The 24,669-nt window shown below is 49.6% G+C and overlaps 2 protein-coding genes across 8 annotated transcripts in view; one reads left to right on the top strand and one right to left on the bottom strand.

The window, feature by feature from the left end:
- ESCO2 (establishment of sister chromatid cohesion N-acetyltransferase 2) overlaps positions 1–24,669 on the top strand; it is a 248,206-nt gene that overhangs the window by 63,048 nt on the left and 160,489 nt on the right. The window lies entirely within an intron of this gene.
- Positions 1–24,669, bottom strand: part of OTOF (otoferlin) — a 99,148-nt gene that overhangs the window by 67,692 nt on the left and 6,787 nt on the right. For all 7 annotated transcript variants that reach the window (XM_061350167.1, XM_061350169.1, XM_061350173.1 and 4 more), the window contains exon 3: positions 16,708–16,796. In XM_061350167.1, the coding sequence (XP_061206151.1) occupies positions 16,708–16,796 (89 nt within the window). The remainder of the gene's footprint in view (positions 1–16,707; positions 16,797–24,669) is intronic.

The following is a 24,669-nucleotide window of genomic DNA, read 5'->3' as shown; positions in this document are numbered from 1 at the left end:
GGTGGCCTTCTATGATGGGGCTACAGAACCGATAGACAGGGGTAGAGCAGTTGATGTCATCTACCTGGACTTGTGCGTTCAACATTGTCCCTCACGACATTCTTGTCTCTAAATTGGAGAGACATCAATTTGATGAATGATCCACTCAGTGGATAAAGAACTGGCTGGATGGCCACAAAGAGTTGTGGTCAAAGGCTCAGTGTCCAGCTGGAGACCAGTAACGAGTGGTGTCCCTCAGGGATAGGTGTTGGGACTGGTCTTGGGACCGGTCTTGTTCATCATCTTTGTCAGTGACATGGACAGTGGGATTGAGTGCGCCCTCAGCAAGTTTGCCGATGACACCAAGCTGTGTGGTTCGGTTGATACGCTGGAGGGAAGGAATGCCATCCAGAGGGACCTTGACACGCTTGTGAGGTGGGCTGATGCCAACCTCATGAAGTTTAACCATGCCAAGTGCAAGGTCCTACACCTGGGTTGGAGCAATCCCAGACACAGCTACAGGCTGGGCAGAGAAGAGATTCAGAGCAGCCCTGCGGAGAAGGACTTGGGGGTGCTGGTCAATGAGAAAATGAACATGAGCCGGCTTCAGTGTGCGCTTGCAGCCCAGAAAGCCAACCGTATCCTGGGCTGCATCAAAAGGAGTGTGACCAGCAGGTCAAAGGAGGTGATCCTGCCCCTCTACTCTGTTCTTGTGAGACCTCACTTGGAGTATTGTGTGCAGTTCTGGTGTCCTCAACATAAAAAGGACATGGAACTGTTGGAACAAGTCCAGAGGAGGGCCACGAGGATGATCAGGGGACTCGAGCACCTCCTGTATAAAGATAGGCTGAGAAAGTTGGGGCTGTTCAGCCTGGAGAAGAGAAGGCTGCATGGAGACCTCATAGCAGCCTTCCAGTATCTGAAGGGGGTCTGTAGGGGTGCTGGGGAGGAACTCTTCATTAGGGACTGTAGTGGTAGGACAAGGGGTAATGGGTTAAAACTTTAACAGGGGAAGTTTAGATTGGAGATAAGGATGAAATTCTTTCCTGTTAGGGTGGTGAGGCACTGGAATGGGTTGCCCAGGGAGGTTGTGAATGCTCCATCCCTCACAGTGGTGAAGACCAGGTTGGATGAAGCCTTGGGTGATATGGTTTAGTGTGAGGTGTCCCTGCCCATGGCAGGGGGGTTGGAACTTGATGATCTTAAGGTCCTTTCCAACCCTAACTATTCTAGGTTTCTGTGAGTCTATGATTCTGTAAGAACCAGAGCACTGTCCCCAACTCGTCTGCACCAGGACATTATCAGCACAGGACATGACATCGGGAGGTCCCAGGACAACATGCCTGGCCACAAATCACACCCCCCTCCCCCCCCAAAGGAGGAGCTATCCTGGGTGTCACGGTTTAAACCCAGCCACACAGCTCGTTCACTCACTTCTCCCCCTTTTTGCCCTCCCCCTGCTCCTGGAGAGATGGGAAGGAGAATCAGAAGAATGCAACTCCCACAGGTTAGAAGCAGTCCAGTAACTAAGGTATAACACAAACCACTGCTGCTGCCACCAATGATAATGATGACAAAGGAAATAAAAAGGGAAGAGAATACAACACCTTACCACCCGTTGACTGATAACTCGCCCCACCCCACCCAACCGAGCACCGACCGATACCCAGTCCAACCCCACAGTGCCCTTTCTGTGTAACTCCCAGTTACATCCTGGGCATGACGTGCTGTGGCATGGAATGCCTCTTTGGTCAGTTTGGGTCAGGTGTCCTGTCTCTGCTTCCTCCCGGCTTCCCCTCCTCCCTGTCAGAGCATGAGACTCACAAAGCCCTTGGCCAGATCAAACATTTGAGCAGTAACTAAAAACATCGGTGCTATCAATGCTGTTCCCAGGCCAAAAGTAAAAAACACAGCACTGCACCAGCTACCAAGAAGGAGAAAAATGACTGCTACTGCTAAACCCAGAACACTGGGGTAGGACATCCCTGGAGCACAATGGACATGCCTGGTTATGTTTACAGAAGGCGTTGAGTGATGGTTTAACACATTATTTCCTCCTTCCCAGGCTGCTCCCACACTTGTGCTGGATGCCATTGCTCTGACAGCAGAGCATTCCTATCTTCTCTTCAGTAGAAAAGGAGCTGGTTTCTCCAACCCCATGGCTGCACTGAGCAGCCTGCCTGATCCTATAGAGGAACAAGTGAGGAAGGCTCACATTTGTCCCACCAGACCTGCATGTGCTGACACCCTCCAAGGGCTGAGATGGATGCTGAGGGGGTATAACACCTTCCAACCACCATGGCCATTTCTCCCTTGAGCATCTGATCACGATGGAATCTCCCCCAGGATGAGCAGGATGAAGGCATCTAGTTGCTCTTAGTGGCTCTTGCCTGGGTTTGCTGCTGCTCTTGCAGCCAGGGTGTGCAGCACTGTGCATGCTGAAAGCAGCCACGTTTGTTAAATTACAGGTCCAAATAGGCACCACAGGGAGCAGAGAGGCCTGGCACATCTAATAAAAGTCATTACTTATTTGCCAGCTCATGGCTTGTCAAGGAGCTCTAGCTTTATGTTCTTCATGTTCTGCTGTGGCACCAGAGGGACCATTCCCTGAGAAGACCCAGCAATAAATCAACAAGTGACTCCTGACATGGAAGAAGCCCTGAAATGGTGAATATGCCTTACCCCATCTGCTTTGCAAAGCATCTGCAATGCCATGATCCCAGATGACAGTGAAGGTATTGCATGGCACACCAGGAATACGCCTGCAGTGCTCTGCAGACTGGGGCCAGTGAGAAAGCTGCTGCTGATTAAATGACTTCCTTGCAAACCTTAAGGCATCGCTTATTGAGATGCTGATTTGTCAAGATGTGATTTTAGAGTGGGAGACAAGAACTCCCCTTGATGGGTGGTGGGATACTGAAGGCTCCTGCCTCTGCCCCTGTGTAATCCAAGCACCCAATGCTGTGCCTGCATCACAGCCTAGGGACCGAAGGTAAAAGCAGGGTCAGCAGATGTGCCCTAGGTCAGTCTAAGGAAAGGGTTTCTTTTTCCCAGCTCTCAAGACATCCCCTTAGGTTTTGAAGAACCCTCTGAAATGGAAGAGTAAGGTTTGCCCAGCCTTGCTCAACTCCCTGCGTTCTGCACTGGCTTTGGGCATTGATGTCCTGGGTCCTGCCTGTGCCAGTCCTCTGTTTTTAGTTTCCCCACCCCAGTCTTTCTTTGCACAGGTCTCTTTGTGCACACACCTACATGCTTGGGGCTCAGAGCGTACTGACGTAGGCATTTCCCTGACCAAAGAAATTAAACTGTGCTGTGCAGTCAACCCACTATACACCACTAATTTATAATAATAAACTGCCTGAGGAAATTCACAAAGTACCTCAGAAATACAGAAAAATGACCTTACTGTTGCTCATCTGCTTATCTGCCTCTGCCTGGTCTGCAGCAGGGAGGTCCTGCTTTCCAGCAGACCTCTGACAGATCCTGCTGGTAATGCTGGTGATGCTTGATGCTCCAGGAGCAAGGGAGAGCCAGGGCAGACCTGTCCCAGTGTGCTCTGCAGGATGGGACCCTTCCTCCTCTCCTCAGCTCCCATGTGTTGTACACAGGTAATTCCCAGCAGTGACCTCCTGCATCTCCAATGTGCTATGCAGGACACTGAACATGAACACCTTTACTTTGTGCACTTCATATTGCTGCATGCACAATCATTGCTGCTCATGGAGGCCTGCTGATTCCCCTAGATGGGCTTATCTAGGGAAAAGCCTGCCATAACAGCCTGCATTTCAGGTTTGCTCAATAGTGGTGCTTGCTGTTTGCAAAAGCAGAAGCTCTCTTGTTTTACAAAGGCTTCCTAAAGGGAAGTCTGTGCTTTCTTTTATTTTTTAGGGGTTTTAATTGCCGAGAAGCTCACCATGACCCAGCAGTGTGCGCTTGAGCTTGGAAGCCAGACATGTTCTGGGCTGCATCACCAGCAGCGTGACCAGCAGGACCAGGGAGGGGATTCTCCCCCTCTGCTCCACTCTCATGAATGCCCTCCTGCAGTCCTGCATCCAGCTCTGGGGCCCAAACATAAGATGGATGTGGAGCTGTTGGAGCGAATCCAGAGGAGGCTACAAAGATGCTCTGAGGGCTGGAGCAGCTCTGCTATGGAGACAGGCTGAGAGAGCTGGGCTTGTTCAGCCTGGAGAAGAGAAGGGTCCAGAGAGACCTTAGAGCAGGTTCCAGTGCCTAAAGGGGCTGACAAGAAATCTGGAGAGGGGCTTTGGACAAGGGCCTGTAGGGACAGGACAAGGGGGAATGGCTTTAACCTGACAGAGGGGAGATTGAGATGAGATCTTAGGCAGAAGTTGTTCCCTGTGAGGGTGGTGAGGCCCTGGCACAGGTTGCCCAGAGAAGTTGTGGCTGCCCCATCCCTGGCAATGATGAAGGCCAGGCTGGACTGGGCTTGGAGCTGGAGGCCCCCCCTGTAGACTGACTCTACAGACATCTCTGTGACCTGCACGGTCTCTGGGTCAAGTTTACCCAAGAGAAGCCCAGAGGCTGCACAACATGACATCCATCTCCACCACAATGCTCTCCCCATGCATCTACAGTCCAAAGTGCACACTGCCTGTGAGTGCTCGGAATTGCAGGCTGTTGCTGTCACAGGAGCTGGTAAAAGCAGGTACATCAGAGCCTGTCCTAGCCCTGTGACAGTGTTTTCCAGCCACAGTATCTGAATGGTGACAACTGGCAAAGAGCAGATTCCCCCATCTCCTGGGCAGACGGTGAGATGCAGGCCCTTCCACCATCCTCCTAACATGACTTTGCAGCCCTTTCAGCCTGACTTGTGTGCTTCTGCACTCCCCAGCTCCGCTCACAGACCTCGGGCCAGCTCATCTCCCAGTATGTAAATTATCAGGAAGATGGATCTGTGTTAGGCTGGGGATAACACGCTCCTTCCTCAGACCCCTCCCAACGCACTGCCCCTGGCAGGCAAGAGCCAAGCAAGAGAGAATGAAATATTCAGGACTTGCCTACACAGCCTTTCATTTCCAAGTGTTTCATAATTCATCAAGTGCCCTGCTCCCTTCCCTGGCATTTCTGCTGATGGAAAGAGAGGGAGTTTTTCTGGGTCACTCGTAATTTTATCAGACTGTAGGTACCTCTCTTGTTTCAAACCCAGCTTGGCTGATTTGGTGTTTGGAGCTTGCTCAAAGCCTTGGATCAGGGCAGCCTGGGACTGCTGCATACCCCATGATGTGGCTGGGGGTGACAGTGAACCTGGCCAGGCATGGCCAGGGCTGAAGTCCCACTCTGTCTGAGCAAGGGCTCTGAGGTTGATGGATGCATCTGGCTTTGCTAAGAGCATTCTCCAGCCTATGAAGTCCTGTCCCCCTTCCCTGCCAGCTCAGCCCTTGGATGATGTTTGCTCCCTGGGCAAGTTCTGCTCCTGAAGCCTAGATGAGCTTCTGGCAGGGGGTGGCATCTCCATCCATCCATTCATACATCATCAGATCCTAGGAAGTGATGAAAGAGAAATCACGGCATTTCTGTCCTGGCTTGGTCCCCACTTCCAGACATGCCTTGGAAGGTAGCATAGGGAAAGCAAAGGGATGGCACTGATTTCAACCCATTGCCAGGCTTGCAAGAGCCTGAGAGATTGAAACAAAGGCTCAGCTGCCCAAGGAAGGATCCAATCTGCACTTAAAGACCTAAGGGAGAGCTGGTCTCCTGCTGTTGAACCACTTGGAGCTGTTGGCTCCATCTAAATTAGCCTAGAACTAAGCCTGGGCACTGTCCCTCACCCATCTACACTGGGATGCTGCCTGCCAGGCTTGGCCAGGCCAATACACTAACCCGGATCCATTGCAGGGATGCAGGGGCAGGAGCTGGGCAGCTCCAAAGAGCTTTGGAGATTAGAGCTTTCCCATGTGGCCATTGGCAACCCAGCTGGGTGCTTGGGACAGAAAAGGACCCTGGTGATGTCTGCGTTGGGTACTAGGATAGATGGAGAAAATCAGTCAGACCCAAATCAAAGATACGGAGTTGAAATTGTAATCTAATACCTAACTTGGGGGGGGGGGGGAGGTTATCATGCTGAACCACAATACAACCCATCCCTGCAGCCTTGCCTGCTCCCCACCCAAACAAACTTTCGATGCTTGTCATTATTCAAAGTGTTTGAGAGAAGACTGGGGTGGCGGGGGGGGGAACATAGGGCAGGCAGGGTGTAGCCACTGCATCTCCATGCATCCGCCTGTCAGGACAACTCCTGCACCCAGGCTACAGCCCAGGTTACACACTGAGCTGGGAGGGAGAGCAGCTCTCCAAAATGCCTGCCCAGTGCAAAGTCTGCCCTGAATTAATGAGCGTCTGCAATACAAAACAGGCAGCACAGGGACATGACCAATGCCCAGGCTGCCCAAAGAAGGGATTGTGGTAGATGCTAATCTTTTGGGTTGTCAAGGGGGCTCAGATGACCATGCGGCTCAGCCATACTCAACTAGTGAAGTGGTGAACCCTGTGGATTTGTCTGATTTGTCAAAGTGATGTTCACAGAATTCCTGCTCCTTGGTCCATGATCAGGCCATAACTTCCTTTCCTTACCAGTAAGCCAAACAGAGATGATGACTACTTCAGGGTAGGCAGATCTGCTAAGATCCCATATGAAGATAGGCTAAGAAAGTTGGGGCTGTTCAGCCTGGAGAAGGCTGCGTGGAGACCTCCTAGCAGCCTTCCAGTATCTGAAGGGGGCCTACAGGGATGCTGGGGAGGGAGTCTTCACTAGGGACTGTAGTGATAGGACAAGGGGTAACGGGTTAAAACTTAAACAGGGGACATTCAGGTTAGATAAAAGGAAGAAGCTCTTTACTATAAGGGTAGCAAGGCACTGGCACAGGTTGCTCAAAGAAGTGGCAAATGCTCCATCCATGGGAGTGTTCAAAGCCAGGTTGGACAGAGCCTTGGGTGACATGGTTTAGTGTGAGGTGTCCCTGCCCATGGCAAGAGAAGTTGGAACTTGATGATCTTAAGGACCTTTCCAACCCTGACTATTCTATGATTCTATAACTCTGGCTGTTCCTCTCTGATCAATCCCACCTTTCCAGTTCCTTTCTGAAGCAGTGGGCTCTGTAATTAGACACATTTTTTCAGACTAGGAAATGCATTACAAGGTCTGGTCCCGCAGGGCTGCACTGGCCACCAGCATCCTGGGTGATGAATCCCTGCCTGCAGTCACTCCCAAGCATTGCTCACAGGCATAACAGCTCCAGCAACCGCTTTGTCAAGTTTTCACTGAACTTTTCATCTCTTAATCAAAATATTGCATGACAAGTCAAACACAGTGCAAAAGTCTGACTATACCCCAAAATTGCCTCTTTATCAAGAAATCTTATCCCAAATTAGTTACCTGACAGGGCTGACTGGCACTCGCACTATTTCACTTGTCTTCCAGGGTGAAAAGAAAATGCATTTGTATTTAATGAGAATTTTTGCAAGAGTTTGATGAAAAAAATGTTAATTCACTGAAGCAACTTTTGCTATCTGGAGGCTGCTGAGCTGGAACAGCTGCCGTGTCCTACATTTCACTCCGTTATCCAAGTGATAACAAACCGGTAATAATTGCATACACTTGGGAGTGTAGGCTCTGACTTGTGTAACACACAGGCTTGGTACAAAGGGGGTAATTAGGAGGGAAGTGATTTAGGAAGCTTTAACTTAAAGAGTCAAATGATTACAGATGAAGCTGCAATTTGGCCAGACAGTGAAAGAGGCTCTTCATTTTCATCCAAGCTCCAAGGCACTCATCGTGTGAACCGCAAGAGGTAGCAGTGTGCATTTATCAGTACTGCACAAACACAGTGGATGTGGAGCTGTTGGAGTGAGTCCAGAGGAGGCCATGAAGATGCTCCAAGGGCTGAAGCACCTCTGCTATGGAGACAGGCTGAGAGAGCTGGGCTTGTTCAGCCTGGGGAAGACTCCCAGGTGAACATAGAGAAGCTCCCAGTGCCTAAAGGGGCCAACAAGAAATCTGGAGAGGGGTTTTTGACAAGGGCCTGCAGGGACAGGACAAGGGGGAATGGCTTTAACCTGACTGAGTTTAGATCTGAGGCAGAAGTTCTTCCCTGTGAGGGTGGTGAGGCCCTGGCACAGGGTGCCCAGAGAAGCTGTGGCTGCCGCATCCCTGGCAGTGTTCAAGGCCAGGTTGGACAGGGCTTGGAGCAACCTGGTCTAGAGGAAGGTGTCCCTGTCCATGGCAGGGGTTTGGAACTGGGTGAGCTTTAAAGTGCCTTCCAACCCAAACCATTTTATGCTGATTCTGTGATCATCATTTGCTGACCATGTCCACCTTGAGGTGAGCCAGCCATCCCAGCTGCCTTATCCCCTGCTCATTTACTCTTGCTCTTGGTGAACCAACATGACTAGCAGCTCCCCCTGGGAAGTGTGGACTCTTCACAACTCTGCCTCTGCAGCTTCCCTCCTCCCTGGGGTCAGTGTTTCAGCTCTTTTTCATGTGCCAGCCTTGCCTGCAGAACTGGACAAGTTGTGTGACATGGTACTAGAGAAAGGCTGAGCTGATACCTTTGTAGACATCTTGTCTGATTAGCTTGCATTTCTGACATGGCATGGAAACTTCTACCTTTCCAGCCTCTTGCCCCTGAGGATATCAGTCCTCTCAGGTCATAACCAAGCACACCCTGTGCTTTTATCTTTACCTTCCATGGAAGCTGATGCTAGAAAACCTTAATGAGATTTCTAAAGAACCACTCCATTTTAAGACTACCTTCTACAGTCTTCATTTTCATGTCTTCCAAGTTTTTCCACTGGAATAGATGATGAATAACTGTTTCCTCCCCAGTTTAACCTCATGGCTATTTATTATGGTCTCTTCTGAATTGAAGAAGACTGATTTAATTTATAGTTCCTATTTTAAATCTTTTGCCTGTTCAGTTGGATCCTTTTTACTCTTGCACAAAGGAGTCAGACAACCAAGAGCTTGTTGCCAAGAAAGCCTAGGACAGCACTGGTGATCAACATTATGTGTGCCCACTGCTGAAAGGATTAGCAGAGAAACTTGATTTAATGATGTTTGGATAATTAAGGTTACTGCATTGCTCCCAACTAACAGTAGCACGGTTGGACTTCTTGTAATAAAGTCTGGGGATTCAAATTATATATGAAAATGACAAAAATACACCCTAAATTGTGCTGGTGGCCTCCAAGTTGTTCCATAAGATTTTTGTCTTACGGGTGAGGCTAGAAAGGGACCCTAAAATCTTGGTTTGGATAGAGACAAAAGTAAACCAAGCATGAGGCCAGCATGGTGTGATTTTATGTGAACATTTTGTCTGGGTTAAAAGTGCACTCAGTTTCATTTGAAGAGATTTAATTTCTGCCTTTTAGCAATCCTCTGGACAGTAATAACATCCTGATGAGTGCATCTGTAGCATCACTCATTCAGTAGTGAGTGGATGTGAGCTCCAGGCATCCCTGGGATCTTCCACATTGAGAGGGAAGCAACTGGGGACAGCTGAACCTCTTGCATCACTGATGATGATGCTCCAAAGCCTGCAGCTCAGACCCGTGCAGTGTTTAACCAGGCTGGGCAGCAGCAAGGCTTGCCCAGCTAAAGTCCAAGCACTGTCTCAATGAAACAGGGGCACCTTCTGGTTTGCAAAACGCATCTCTTGAAACCTGAGCTTGCTCTTCAAGCCCTGCTCTGCTGGGGAATGGCAACCAGACAAGAGGGGAACCTTACTGCACCAGAGTTAATAACTTTTCCCATGATACTCCTTCTACAGTGATTCTGCAGCAGATTGTTTTCTGAGGGTGAAATGGTGAGCACCCAGGTTTCTGCAAGTTGGAGGCACTTTCATGCAAGACTTGAATTGCACAGAGGTCTTATTTGCTGAAGAAGCTGGAGTACAAAGGACAAAACAAAGCTCTATTTTTATCCTGGATAGCACAGTGCTGTATTAAAAGCCTTTGGTATTAGTCTCTTTGTCTCTCTGTCAGGTAAGGAGAGCCAGCTCCTGACTTTTCTCTGTGGGTATCATCTTTCTGCAGGGGGATATTATCTGTGCCCCCACCCATACACTGTCCATCAGGAGCTGACCAGTTTGTAACGTGGCTTTCACCCTTTGGCCAGATCCAGTTACCGCTGCTTGCCCCAGAGAGGAAAACAGTGACATAGAGGAAAACAAACCACCCTGAAGCAAAAGCTCTTAGTTTTTGGGCAGTGTTCCTCATCCTTAAGAGATGTGGTCACTGACTGGAATTGTCCTTGTTTTATGCAGGAGGCCCAGGAAATGCTTGTTTAGGGTGAGCCAGCAGGTCAGGAATGGGAGCAGCAGCAAGGAGCAGACCTCTCGCCTCAGGGATGATGCTCTGGGGCCACTGGACCACACAGCCATCCTCTCTGATGTCTCACCAGCACAGCGTGGTGCCCTGGCTGCTGCCTCCACTTGCTTCTTGCATCTCTGCCCTCTCCTGTCCATATGATCCTCTACCCCACACCACTCATACATGCCTCACAGTGTCTTCTCCTGCTCAGACACACTCAAAATCCACCTATGGGAGCTCACATCTCATGCTAGTCTGCTTGCACGTGCCTTCTACCAAAGCCCTTCACTGTGGGATCATGTTATGAATTTTTATACCCTTCTTGTCCTACACTTGCATGGAGAGTTTCCAGCCCATATCTGCACCAGTAAGCTAACCATGGGCAGGATGTGGCACTGCCCTTCACCCACCTGCACTTGGACAGGGCATCCCTAGGGCGGTTTGGATGGGTCTCAGCCGGAGAGGAGAGTTTCAAGCCTGGGGATGCCCTAACCGGTGAGATGCTAGAGACAGGCTTCTGGGCTGGTTGCACTGCTGGGCTGGTCCTTTTGAGCTGTCCTCATGCATCAGTTCCCAACTTCCATGCTCTGCCCCTTTCTTTGGGCGCTCAGGTACCGTCCCAGACCCGCAACCAAGGAGCCAGCACACAGTCAGCTGCTGTAAGGAGGCTGAGGCACCTGGCCAGGGCCAGCACAGGATTATTTTACCAGCTAATTAGCTGCATGCTGATGGCCACCAAGGTAGGAAACAAAAGCAACTCAATGAGCCACCAGCCACGTCTGGGCTCCTGCCCACTCCATTATTCAGGGTGGACCTGCATCAGGTGTCATGCCTTTATCTGGGGCTTTGATAAACAGCACTAATCAGCTGCATGTGAATTATTCACAAAGAGCACAGCTCACTTTCCCAAACCCCAGCACCAGTGCTCTGCTTCTCCCCACACCTCTGCCTCCTCTCCAAGGTTATGGCTGTCTGTCCTCCTACAACTCATTCATGTGCCAGAAGGATGGGCTGGAGCTATAGCACTGGCTTGTGATCTGGGGCTTTAGTTATTGTTGGGTTTGTATACACTGATTCCCTGTGTTCCCTTGAGGAAGGTGCTCAGCTCCAGCTGCCTGGGAGTGAGAGGGGGCCAGGTACATCAGCTGTGCCTTGGCACTACTATCATGGTGCAGACATTTCTGAGCCAGCAGGGAAATGCTGTGAGTCTGAGCACAAATCCCTCGATAATCCCTTTATATTTATGACTTGGAGTGGTCTATTCTGCAGGCTGTTTCCTGCCACTGATGCTCACACCTGAAACATATTCCTTCTTCCACCAGTAAGGAGCATATAGGGTTGGAATAAGGCTCTCCTATCACTGCATCCTTTGGACTCCTGGTTGTCTTCTGCTTCAGGGAACTTCAGGCTTTTCAGCCCACCCTTCAGATGAAGCCTGGTCTCACGTCATAGAATCATAAAATCATGGAATCATAGGATTACAGAATGGTTTGGTTTGGGAGGAACACAAAGATCATCCAGTCTAACTTGCCTGCCATGGGCAGGGACACCTGCCTTTAGACCAGACTGCTCAGAGCCCCATCCAACACAGCCTTGAGTGTTTCCAGGGATGGTGCAGCCACAGCTTCCTGGGGCAGCCTGTGTCAGCACCTCACCACCCACAGCATAAAAATGTTCTTCCTTCTTCTTAATCTCCCCTCTTTTAGTTCAAAACCATCACCCCTTGCCCTGTTGCTACAGACTCTTGTAAAAAGTCTGTCCCCATCTTCCTTACAAGCCCCCTTTAATTAAGGACTGAAGCACAGAGCTTGTCCTCCACAGACCCAGCTGGACCAGTCCTGCTTCCGAACAGTATCCGATCAGCTGCGCAAGGCAGTGATGCAGCACCCAGTACAGCAGTGGAGATTCAGTACCTCCCTGCAGAGGTTTTCCTGAGGTTAGACAAGAGTTTCCTCATGGTGGCATTTACAGATGCTGTAAAATGAACCCCGAAGCGTGTCTGTGGCAGTGAGCGTTCAGCCTGTCCTTCAGCAATTAAGAGACCCCCACAGCATGCTCTCGTTGCTGCCCATCTTTGCCTTGTGGGTCACTGGAGCAGCCAAGCCCTGCAGCCCAGCCCAGAAAAGGAGCTGGGAACAGAGGCCCCCTCCATCAAATGCAGAGGAAGACATCTCCCGTGGCTTTGCCTTGACAACAGTGTGAAGCAGAATCCCAAAACAGCCTCCTGTGACTGCAGTTTTAGTGTCCATGGGGAACTAGGGCTCACCTCAGGTTGCCTTTGAGCATCCAGCTTCTCGAAGGACCTGTGTCTCCTGTTAGATCCAGAGTTGTACCTTCCAGCCCTGTGTTTGTCCCAGACATTTCAGGACATGTGCATGGCAGCAGGTACTCATGTTCAGGTTATAGAGATGAGCCACCAGCTGCTGGAGAGGGGTCTGGGAGAACCAGGAGCAGTGAGGCATGCACTGCCCCAGAGCAACAGGCTTTGGGCACAGGGGACTTGGAGAAGAGAAGGCTCCAGGGAGACCTTAGGGCAGCTTCCAGTGCCTAAAGGGGCCAACAAGAAAGCTGGAGAGGGGCTTTTGACAAGGACCTGCAGGGACAGGACAAGGGGGAATGGCTTTAACCTGACAGAGGGGAGACTGAGATGAGATCTTAGGCAGAAGTTGTTCCCTGTGAGGGTGGTGAGGCCCTGGCACAGGTTGCCCAGAGAAGCTGTGGCTGCCCCATCCCTGGCAGTGTTCAAGGCCAGGTTGGACAGGGCTTGGAGCAACCTGGTCTAGTGGAAGGTGTCCCTGCCTGTGGCAGGGGTTGGAACTGGATGAGCTTTAATGTCCCTTTGCACCCAAACCATCCTGATTAGATGATTCTATGTTTTCAAGGTAAATGCACCCCAAAACCAGGAGCAGCAGCTGCTCCTGTAATGATGCGAAGCAGACAAACAAGCTGGATTAAATATTCCTATTGGTTGTTGCAGGCCAGGGGTAGTTCGTGGGTAATCATCACAAAGGAACCAGCAGCTTCTGACCCACTGATATCGATTTTTAATGAAGTTAGAATAATAGAGAAATCCAAGCACAGCAAAGAGTTCACACAGGGTGGATGAAGAGAGCCAGGCTAATCTGGCAGCCATCCTAGGAGAATAGGGAAGCTTGTACAGGATTTAATGAATAAGCAATTAAAAACTGGAGTGTAATCAATGCCATTCAGGGTAGGTTTAGGAGGAGATAGAACCTGTCACAACAAGCCTGGTTTGCTGCTTTGGAATTGGTTTGTTTGGTAAGCACATGAAAGGAGCGGGTTCTTACACAATGGTTTAACATGCCTGCTGTCAGTGCTCCACACTAACAGGAGCAGATCAGTGGAGATACTGTAAAAATAGGATATGAGCTGAGAACCATCTTTCAACGATAATGCCACGGTGAAATTTTGCCATTAAACCCATGACTACAACACCAGTGACTGGGATGTAAAAACAAGCTAGAATCAAACCTTTAAATAATGTGAAGATTGATAGAGCAGTCAACCAGAAGTGAGTGGAGGCAGCAGCCAAGCAGAGCAGTGGGGACCTTGGAATGAATGTGATCCAAACAGAAAGGGCACTGCTATGCCAGAAACACTGCCAAGAAGCAGCATCTGCACCCCAGGCTGGCAGAAAATTGACCTGACTTCCATGAACAACAGCTCCAGAGAGTGTGGTTAGACCAGCAGCCCAGCACAGTGAATAAACAACCAATTAATCCATAACTGCATGAACAGAGGAGGGGTATTGGGGAAGAGAGATGTGTTTCATCCTCAGTCTGCAGAGCTGGGGGTATGCAGTGCATGTATCTACTCTGTGCCTGTACTTTAAAGGGAGGATGTTGAAAGTTGAACGTTAGCAGGATAAAGAGCTGCAAAGACAATTTGAGGTGGTAAAAGACACTGTGCAAGATCAACATGACCTGGCAGTGTGTGCTTGCAGCCCAGAAAGCAGCCATGTCCTGGGCTGCATCACTAACAGTGTGACCAGCAGGTCAATGGAGGGGATTCTACCCCTGTATTCTGTTCTTTCCAACCCAAACCAGTCTGAGATTCTATGATGAGAGGTGACTAGGACAGCCCTCCCAAAAACAAGACTGAGGGGTGCTTTGAGTATAAACATGCAATATCTTTTGAGGGCAGAAAACACAAAGTGAGCGATGGGCAGAGATGCTCCTGGTTTCATGGGCTCTAGACACCACTGTGGGAGAGCCCAGCTGCCTCAGCTCAGACTCCTGGGGCAAGAACCATAGCATTTGTACTGAGGGGGAACTAAACTGATGGAAGAAGACAATTCCCATGGGGTGTTGGAATCAGACTCCAGCTTGCTGTGCATCTGGCTGTTACCTTAGCGGTGAGGAATAAAAATGATGGCACTGCTAGTCCATGTTGAAGGTGGGGGTTACAGCACACAGGTATCGGTTGAGCTTGCTGAGATTGTAGCAGAAGATAATGTCGGCTTCATCCTGGGCAGCTCAAGCCCAGACAGGACACTTGGACATGACTGATCCCCTGCCGCATCACCAATTGCTGCTCAAAGGAAAGCTGCTCCTCTGTGGCTGCCCTGACCCTCACCAGTCAAAGGCAAACTGGGGAATATATCCAAAGTGAAGAAAATGATAACACAGAAGGTCATCGTGGAAGTAGAAGTGGCTTTCGGCTGGCTGGTGCAGCCAACATCTTTGCATGTGCAGTTCACCAGGGGGAAAATAGGGCACTTAAAACAATTTGGCTGAACTAGCTGGATACTTTGTTGGGGGGGGGGTATTTGGAAAGCCGTAACAGACTTTGGTCCCCTTGAAAGTGGAAGGAATCACTTGAGTGTCCATTTTCTCAGCCTTTAATCTTTGCAGCCTGCTGGTGTGTCCTGGCCTTTCCAATTCCCAATTCCATGGAGGAACAGTGACAGTTCTTCATTTCCAGACACAGAATCATCACTTTCTGCTCTCTATTGCACCTTTCAAGTGGATTTACTTTCAGATTTGAAGACAGAGAGAGAAGGCATTGCTTCTCTGTGTGCAGAGCATGCAGTATTGCTGTCTAGAAGGTAAATTGGGTACATCCTAAAGTGCAGTTTGTTAGAGCAAAAGCATCTGATTCAATTGGCATGTTTTCATTCGCTGCACAAAAAAAAAGATGTGGATGGGCTGGAGAGAGTCCAGGAAGGACCAAAAGGGTGATCCAAGCACTGGGCAGCCATGTGAGGAAAGGCTGAGGGAGCTGTGCTTGTTCAGCCTCAAGAAAAGAAGGCTCAGGGGAGACCTTTTCCCCATGTTCCAGTATTTAAAGGGTGACTACAGCGAAGACAGAGACTCCTTTTTTACAAGGAGTCCCATGGAGAAAATGAGGGGTGATGAGCACAAGTTACTAATGGGGAGATGCCAGTTGGATACAAGAGGGAAATATTTCACAATGGGAACAACCATCCACTGGAGTAGTCTCCCCAGGGAAGTGGTGGATTTTCCAGCCTTGGACTGGACAGGGTTCTGGGATGTGTAGCCTAGGTTGTGCTTTGCCAAGAGAGGTTGGACCAGATGACCCTTAAGGTCCCTTCCAACCTGGGGTTTTAGGATTCTCTGATTCTATGACTTCCGCCAGGTAATGAACATACGAAGCTTTAAGCCATCATGGGTGGAAGGATGCTCTGCCCCTTCATGCTGTCCGGCTGCTGGCCGCACTAAGCCTGTGTGAATCCATGGCAGTATCCAGGCTGCTTGCTCACAGCAGGGGAGTAGAAAGTGAAGGAAGGCATGAAGGAGCAGCCAGTCAAGTGAAAACCACTGCTGTCATGTATGCAACATGAAGAGCAGGTTCCAGAGGCCAGAGCTGACACTGGCTGGGGAAGGATGTGGATCTCCTTGTCTGTATCTGTCCATCTTGGGCTCCCATTGCCCGTCTGCTGCCCACAACCCCTGAGCAGTCCTTTCTCACATGGAGCCTGCTACAGTTCAGAAAGGATTCAGCTCTCCTATTCCACACACCCATCACTCCTGAACTTAGTGACCACCACAGCTGTGCTATCTCAATGCAGGTGCCTTTAGGAAGTGGCCTGAACACAACTCCAAGTGACTTGTACTATGTACAGCTCCTGTGGCAGAGATGAGATTTCTCACAAGCCCTGGACCCCTCTTCTGCCTGTATCTGCACCCCATTCCCCACACAACTCACCCACCTGGGCTGGGACCCTCTGGGGGGCCCTGGCCTTTCTCCTCCCAAAGAACAACTGAATAAAACATGTTAACTCTCCTTATGCTACTCAAACCATTACTTAAAAGCAAGGCAAAGGGAACTAACTTTTTTCTCATTTTGTTTGAAGGGTTTTTTTGTTTGTTTTGTTCTGTTGAGGGGCCAGTGGGAGGGAAGGACACACCGCGCTCTCACCTGTTGGTGAAGACTTTGCTGTAGTTGAACACCTGGATCTCCAGGATCTCATTCCCATCAATATTGCTTGCCACTGGCCAGCGGAAAGTCTGTGGAGAAAGGACAAGAGGGAGATGTTAGGCTTCTTTCAGGGAGCTGTTGCAGAGGGGATGAGGATGGAGCTGAGATGGCCATGGAAAAAGTCTAACTACTGGTTTCCCCCAACAAAAGGGCAGGCAGGACTGTTTGATAGGGGTCTCGTTAAGAATGTGCTTCTGGGCCAAGTAGATGGATAGATAGTATAAATATATATACTTTGTATAAATGTGTGTGTGCATATACATGTGTATATGTCATACACACATATATAAACCTATATATCCTTGTATTCATATAGCTATATAAATATTTGATATTAATATGAAATATATTTTATATAATTAAATATCACTTTCATTTGTGGGGCTTTTTGCTTCCCAAGGCAAGAAATCAGTCTGCCAGAATAAACCACCTGAGCTCTCTCCGTTTTTCAAGTCACAGGTCTCTTGTGATCTCCCAGAGCCAAACACACTGCCTTGCCAAGCTGCATAACAACATGGGAACATGAAGCCCCAGCTGTGAAGCAGCAGGGTTGAGCCCTGCATCACTTACAGGAGTGGCAGGACTGCATTCAGAGTCTTGAAGGGAAAGTGCTTATCCAGCAACTTCACAGGAAGAAATTAGTGACTCTTCAGAACTATGCCAACACTCATTTTTAAGCTATTTTTTCATACTCTTACACTCTCTGCAGTGAGTCAAGGAAGCAAATGAAAAAACCCTGAACTACAAAAGAAAACTAGAAATGTTCCCATGACAGCAATACCGGTTTGCACATGGTTCAGCTTCACTCCTCATTCTGCTCAGGTTTACTCCAGGCTCTCCATCACAGGGATGTAACTCAGGCCGGATGATAGATGTTACCAGCAATCACAAGATTAATTACAAGCTGCCTGTTCCCTCCTGCCATCACCATGCCTCTGGCCTGAGAAGTTGTCCTGTCCTCCCTGTTCAGGGCTCTGCAATGTATGCAGGTGGAGGTTTGTCAGCCTGGTGCTCCTGCCGCCAGCTTCTCCTCTCCACCACAGCCCTCTGATGCTGGTGAGGGGGACAGAGTCCACCATGTCACAAGCACAGCTGCAGCCCACCAGCCTCCCACAGTGTTCTGGGTGTTGAACTGGTCCCAGCTATTACCTGCTGTTTCAGCAGGGATAGTTTACTCTGGGGTAAGCTGCATTTCCAGGATCAGGACTTCTGGTTGCTTGTCAGATGGAGACAACAAGCACAAGAGTAAGGAATATGATTTTTGCATGGACCCTTCCTAATATGTGGTGTCTACACATCCTGACCGCCTCAACAGAGCTTTAATCCATCTGTCTTGGACAGCACAAGCCTTGGACAGCAAAAGCCAAACCCACACCCCTCAACTATCTCCACAGAATAAACCATAGTCAAGGCACCATCTCTCTTCTGCTTACACATCTGACTTGGAGCAGGAGTTTAAAACCACCTGGAAACACTTTGTGAAGCCCAAGCAAAGCTCTGTTCCTATACACAAACAGGTCCTGCTTTGGTTTTGGGTTTTTTCCTTTCCTGGAAATACCATTCTCTAGTCATGTAGGCATGAGCCCTCAGTTAGGGAGGCCTGTCAGGAAGCAAAATAGCAAATAGAAGAAATCCTTCACTATGAGGAATTAGGAAGAAGTTGTTCCCTATGAGGGTGGTGAGGCCCTGGCACAGGCTGCCCAGAGAAGCTGTGGCTGCCCCATCCCTGGCAGTGTTCAAGGCCAGGTTGGAAAGGGCTCGGAGCAACCTGGTCTAGTGGAAGGTGTCCCTGCTATGGCAGGGGATTGGAACTGGATGAGCTTTAAAGTCCCTTCCAACCCACGTCATTCTATGACCCCATGATTCAATGAAATAAGGTCATTTGAAAGCATGGTGGTCTAGAAAGGCTCCCAGGATCCCCACTGAACAGCTTTGCTAACAGCTTTCTGCCCTAAGAAGCTCGTCCAGGGACGTTCATTCTGCAACCCATCCGCTGCTACTATGGCAAACCCCAGAGAGCCAGCAAGTGATGCACGGTGTGGAGCAGCATGCTCCCATCTGCTGTGCTCTGCAACGTGCTGCATCACCCCAGGAGCACACCTTGGACGTGTGCCTGCACATGTGCTTGCATGACTCCAGTTCTAGAGAGACCCACCTGTCTGGAGCCACTCATGCAATTTGGTAAAGCACTTGGCGTTTTGCTTAACGTCCTGGGGAATGAAATACAAGGTACCATTTCCTCTATCAGAAATCATCCTTTAATGATGTAGTCACTGATTTGTTGATGCTGGGCTTTGGAAACAGGGGCAGTTCTGCATTCATCTGCAGATCCTCTGAATTTGTTTAAATCTTCCAGGACAATTTAGACAAATCTGCATCAGGAATGCACATGCTCTTGGTTTGGGGCTTAACAATCAGGGTTGGGAAACCTTCACCTTGATTTAGCTGCTTAGAGGTTACCTACCTCAATGAACACCCCTTGCCTGGGCTGTCATTGCTAGAGAAACTCCTGCATGTCCCAGGTACTAACAGAGACATGGATTACCTTTGGGAGGGGGTCACACTCTTCTATCCATTCTGGAGAGATTACAGATTATCCAGCCATGATTATGTGCCTTAGATTAAAGGAGGGCACTCTGCTGTGGAAGATGACCAATACCCACCCTCAAAAACACTAACAGGACAAGGAATGGGCACGCAGACCCCTAGGCTATGTATGAACTTCTGGACCATGTTCCCCAGCCCATATCCCATGGTTTTGCTAGTCACTATCAGCGTCCTCTTAGTTTTACCCCAGTGTGTGGAAACCCACTCAAATCACCTTGGAGCCCCCAAACATGAGTTTTACAAACTTATTTTCTCCCCCTTCGCTTTACAGCCATGCTGTCCTGTGCATTAGTGAATTCCTGGGCATTGTTCCCTCCAAGGCTGCTGCCAGCTTCTCCGGCTGTTGTTTGGGTGCTCTGGATAGGTGGGTTGATGTTCCTGGAGCACCCAGACCATTCTAGCACCTTGTGGGTGGAGGTTTGGCAGTGCCAAGGCAGCCTGGCCTTGAAATGAAAACACAAGTGCTTATCTCTCCAAGTTACAGCAGCCTCAGCAGAAAAAACCTCAGAGGAACTGGGTGATTCGCTCTCCCTCCTAAGACAGGTATTTTCTATTATTATTATCTTTTAAGCCTGGAAAGGATTAATGCAGTCGCTCAGCCTGACCTCTTCAAGAACCCAGAGAACAGATTTTCATGTTTCACTCGAAGGCTCCTAAATCAAATGCAGATATGCCTTGTAGCTCACTCAGAGCATATTTTTAACAGGGACAAAATGGGAAAAGAAGACATCCCAGAATTCAAGCAACAACATTTAATTACACCCTCAGATAGTGGCTTCCACCACTGGTTCCCTTCAGTGATAAACACTGGCACTGTATTTCTGCTTTGAATTTATGGGCTTCAGCTGCCCAGCCTTTGCTGTGTGTTCTCCATCCAAACTAAGGTGCTACCTGAAATCTTTTATTCGGCTTTTCAGATTTCATTCCTCACTGCCTGTGAAAATGCAGCAAGAGAATTGTCCTTGGGCTGAAGCCAGAGCTCCCATTGCAACACAGAGAGGCAAAGCAATGCCCCAGCACTTGCCTCCACTCTTTCCATGCAGGTTTCCCTTCCCTCAGCACCCTTGCAGGGGGCAGCCCTTTATGTAAATGAGGAAATAGAGCGAATGTTTCGGAGCTGGAGTTTTCTTGGTTAATTTATAACTGCCCCGAAGGGCGATTTGCTCTCACCAACTCAGAGTGCCTGGGCTGAGGGGAAGCATTGTGAAGCAGGTAATGTGGGCTCCATGGCACAAAGCATGGCATGGAGCAGTTCTGTGTCAGGGCTGCAATGCCTGCACCAAGCCCCGTGCCTGACAGAGGGGAGATTGAGATGAGATCTTAGGCAGAAGTTGTTCCCTGTGAGGGTGCTGAGGCCCTGGCACAGGTTGCCCAGAGAAGCTGTGGCTGCCCCATCCCTGGCAGTGTTCAAGGCCAGGTTGGATGGGGCTTGGAGCAACCTGGTCTAGTGGAAGGTGTCCCAGCCTGTGGCAGGGAGTTGGAACTGGGTGAGCTTTAAGATCCCTTCTAACCCAAAGCACACTGACCTTGTGATTCCATCAAACTGCTCTTACTTCACATTTTTGTGTGAAAGGTGTGGTGGACACAGCAGTGGGAGAAAAGACAACTGTGATGCACGAAATAAAGAGGTGAGAATTTGCAACCAGATGGCATTGAATGCCTGATGGAAGCAAAGGAAGGGAAGAACTACACTGTTGTGGTGCGTGTTATAGTGGGATGGCTGGAGGAACCAGCTAGTGCTACCCCATCATGCTCCCAAAGAAAACTGTTCCTAGGGTACAGTTATGCCAGCACTCTCCATCAGGGCTGGTCCAGCTGTATGCCAATTGTAGAAGAGGAAGGAAGGGGGAAGGTGTGCAGCTTGAAGCAGTGTCTCACAGAACCTGCACCGCTGGTGGTAGCCAAGTTGATAGTAAGGAGCTCTCAGCAGCATCCTGAATGCCTGTGGGATGCTTTCCCTGCTCCCTACCCCCCATTCCTATGAGGAAATGCTTTGAACACCTGCCTGGGAGCATATTCACCATTGCGACACTGCTCTGGGCTGAGGCTGCTCCCAAAGATGCCCTACTTTCATCACCCTTCCTCCTTCCCCAGCTGGCTGCCCATTTATTCTCCTTACTGGTTTTGTTGTTAAAAGCCTTTTTAAAAGCCCTGTGAAAGCTAAACAAGCAGGATCTGCTGGGCCAATTTTATCTGTTCTGCTAATGAAGGGAAAAAGATAGAGGCAGAGAAACGCCTTGGCAGAATGCAGCAGCCAGACGTTTCCAGTGAAACAGCTTTAAGGGAGTTTGTAAAGGATATCTTTGCATGCCAAGTCTCCCCTTTCTAAGCCATGTCACCTAAGCCATGTCTCCCCTTTTTAAGCCATGTGGTCCCTCCTACAGTGCCTAGGAGGCTTGGCTGGGTGCTCATCTTGCCTGTCATCCCCCCTGATTGACCATAGCCGTTTCCAGATGTTCGGGTCACAGCTGCAGCTCTGGGTCTCCCCTTTCTTGGCAGCAGCACCTGAGCTCGTCCTGGTCTCTTGAGCAGAGACTGAATGCAGGCCTGGAGGACCACACAGGACCCCTCCATAGCTCTCTATGCCCAGCGCCATCACTGGAGTTCCCTTTCCCTCCCTCCTGCACTGGGTGCCTGTGGGAGAGCTGCAGGATCAGCCCCTCCAAGAAGAAACCCTTTGGGGTGCAGGCAGGACACAACACAGCTATTCCTAATTAAATAAAACACAGCTATGGAATAGCCATTAGCTCACCTTCCCTGGGCTCTGGAGAAGCACAGGCTTTGCATAATTCATTAAGCAATGAATACAAATAACTGCAAAAGAAATAGAGTGAAACTAAACAAATGGAAACCACTGAGGCAGCCCAAATTCAGCCTGGTAGTGAGTCCTCATGAATGCTAAGCAGTGGCAGGGAAAGCTCATGTCCTCATTGGTGCTGTCAAAAACCTCTTTGGCTTTACCTGAACCTGAAGTGAGTTTTCTGCTTGTCCCTAGCTCTGAGATAAGGCAGGAAGCATCCTCATCATCCTCATCCCTCAGACACAAGGTCACCACCATACCCCGTTTTGAGGGGAAAGCAGCAGAAAATGGGGTAATTTCTGAAGCTTCTGGTTCATAAATAGCTCAAAGAGCCACCTGAGCACTAGGAGGATGCAGAGCTAACTAGAGAGTAATGTGAAATAACACCCCACCTCTTAGGCCACTGGTATTAAATTCACTGCAAAATTCAAGTAGAACTAGGAAGCTGAAGAGGGAATAAACCCATGTATGCAGAGGGACTACCGGAGGGCATCTTCAGCTGTCCCAAGCTTTCAGTGCCCCCAAGCAGACCACTTCATACTGCCCCAGCCATCAGGGTTCAGACAGAAGATGGCTCCATGCTGCTCATCACAAGCATTACAGACCATGGGCATCCATTGCCTCTCTTTCAGAATAGCTCCTCATATGGGAATAGCTGGGGAGTACTTGAGTGCTGCAGGGATGCAATAATAACATTTTACTCAAGAATATTCATCATCTGGTCTTGCCATCAATGGTGTGATGACTTGCCTTGTGTGTACACTCACAGGGAACTATCTCCTTTCCTGGATAGCCTCATCAGCTTATTACTCCGGGCAGCACAAAACACATTCCCTTGCTCACATCAAGTTTCTTGTCCATGGTCGTCAACATCAGGGTGTCGTATAATCACAGAATGGTTTGGGTTGGAAGGGACCTTAAAGCTCATCCAGTTCCAACCCCTGCCATGGGCAGGGACACCTTCCACTAGACCAGGTTGCTCCAAGCCCTGTCCAACCTGGCCTTGAACACTGCCAGGGATGGGGCAGCCACAGCTTCTCTGGGCAACCTGTGCCAGGGCCTCACCACCCTCACAGGGAACAACTTCTGCCTAAGATCTCATCTCAATCTCCCCTCTGTCAGGTTAAAGCCAATTCCCCCTTGTCCTGTCCCTACAGGCCCTTGTCCAAAGCCCCTCTCCAGCTTCCTTGTCAGCCCCTTTAGGCACTGGAAGCTGCTCTAAGTTCTCCCTGGAGCTTTCTCTTCTCTGGAGTCCTTCAGCAGCAAGTTAGCAAGAGATTTAAGAGAGGAAGAGGACTGCACCTCTGCCATCTCTTGCTGTGGCTTGTGCTTTGTCCTCCATGATAAGGAGGATGCATCTACTCCAGCACTCCTGTATCTCCAGCTGTGCAGAAGCAGGGACCAGCATTCAGCCTCCCAGTGTGTGACAGGGCTGCAGCACCACCGGTACTGCTGTTACAGAGCTCTCAGCAATTCATGAAGAGGAGCAAGCAGCAGCATTCCCATTTCCACCCGTGCGGGAGGCATGGCCCACTCGGGCTCATTTTGCAGACGTGGATGAATTCTCCTCAAGCTCTCAGTAGAGCTGGAAAGGTGAACCCAGAAATGCAGTCTTGTTTTCCCCTCCAAACTGCAGGGTTGTAGATCTCACGGGCCTCCTTCCTGTGTGGTTTTTTCTGCATCACTCACTAAATGCCATCAGAACACGTAAGCCATTATGTTTTGGGCCAGTTGGGATCATGTCACTACTGGCACTACAGCAGGAACTGTTTCTGACCTTAGCACATATTTAGGTAACTGAATGCCTCCTGGAGTGGTTACACACATCTCATCTGCTAGATGCTGTGAAGACCTTGCAGGACCTGAGGATAAAGCCTGACTGACAGTGCAGTCATCCAGCGAATTAGCACTCTCCTGCTGGCACAGAGAAGATTTAGGAATAGGCTTAACCCCTAAAAACCACTTGGATTATTTATGTTAGAGAGGTCCCAAGCCCTGGAGGCACTAGAAGAAATATGCACATTTGTGGCTCAAGACCCTTATACCCACTGTCTTTTAAGCTCTCTCATAAGTGCCCATCCTCTCCTGCACACTGCCTGGGCTCAGAGCTCAGCTGGGATGCTCAAGATCACAGTGCAGCACCAAGCACTCAGGGCAGCTAGCATCTGGTGTACCACCAAGCATAAGACTGCAATCAGAGCCTCCAGCCTTTCAGCCCCAGCAAGGATGTCCTCATTCAAATCACAGGGAATTTTGAGACACAGGCAGCTCCACCAGTGCACACCTCCGTGGTTGATATTCAAATCAGTTATTATACTAACAAATTGCTGTGTGCTGATCCATAGAAATCTGCATCTTGTTAACAACAGCAGCTTGCCCTGACTGCCTCAGCTTTCTAGGAGTGGGGTTGGAGCTACATCTCCAGCCACCTTCTCTCTGTGCCTCACTGAGCCAGTGCAACCCTGGAGCTATCAGAGGCAGATCCCATCCTGCTT

The sequence above is a fragment of the Neopsephotus bourkii genome, unplaced genomic scaffold (genome assembly GCF_033783945.1).
Source record: "Neopsephotus bourkii isolate Nb327-2 ecotype Australia unplaced genomic scaffold, CSIRO-AGI_Nbou_v1 NB_481, whole genome shotgun sequence".
Lineage (NCBI taxonomy): Eukaryota > Metazoa > Chordata > Aves > Psittaciformes > Psittacidae > Neopsephotus > Neopsephotus bourkii.
Note: the sequence above shows the minus strand (reverse complement) of the source record. Positions and strands in the feature narration are given on the sequence as shown.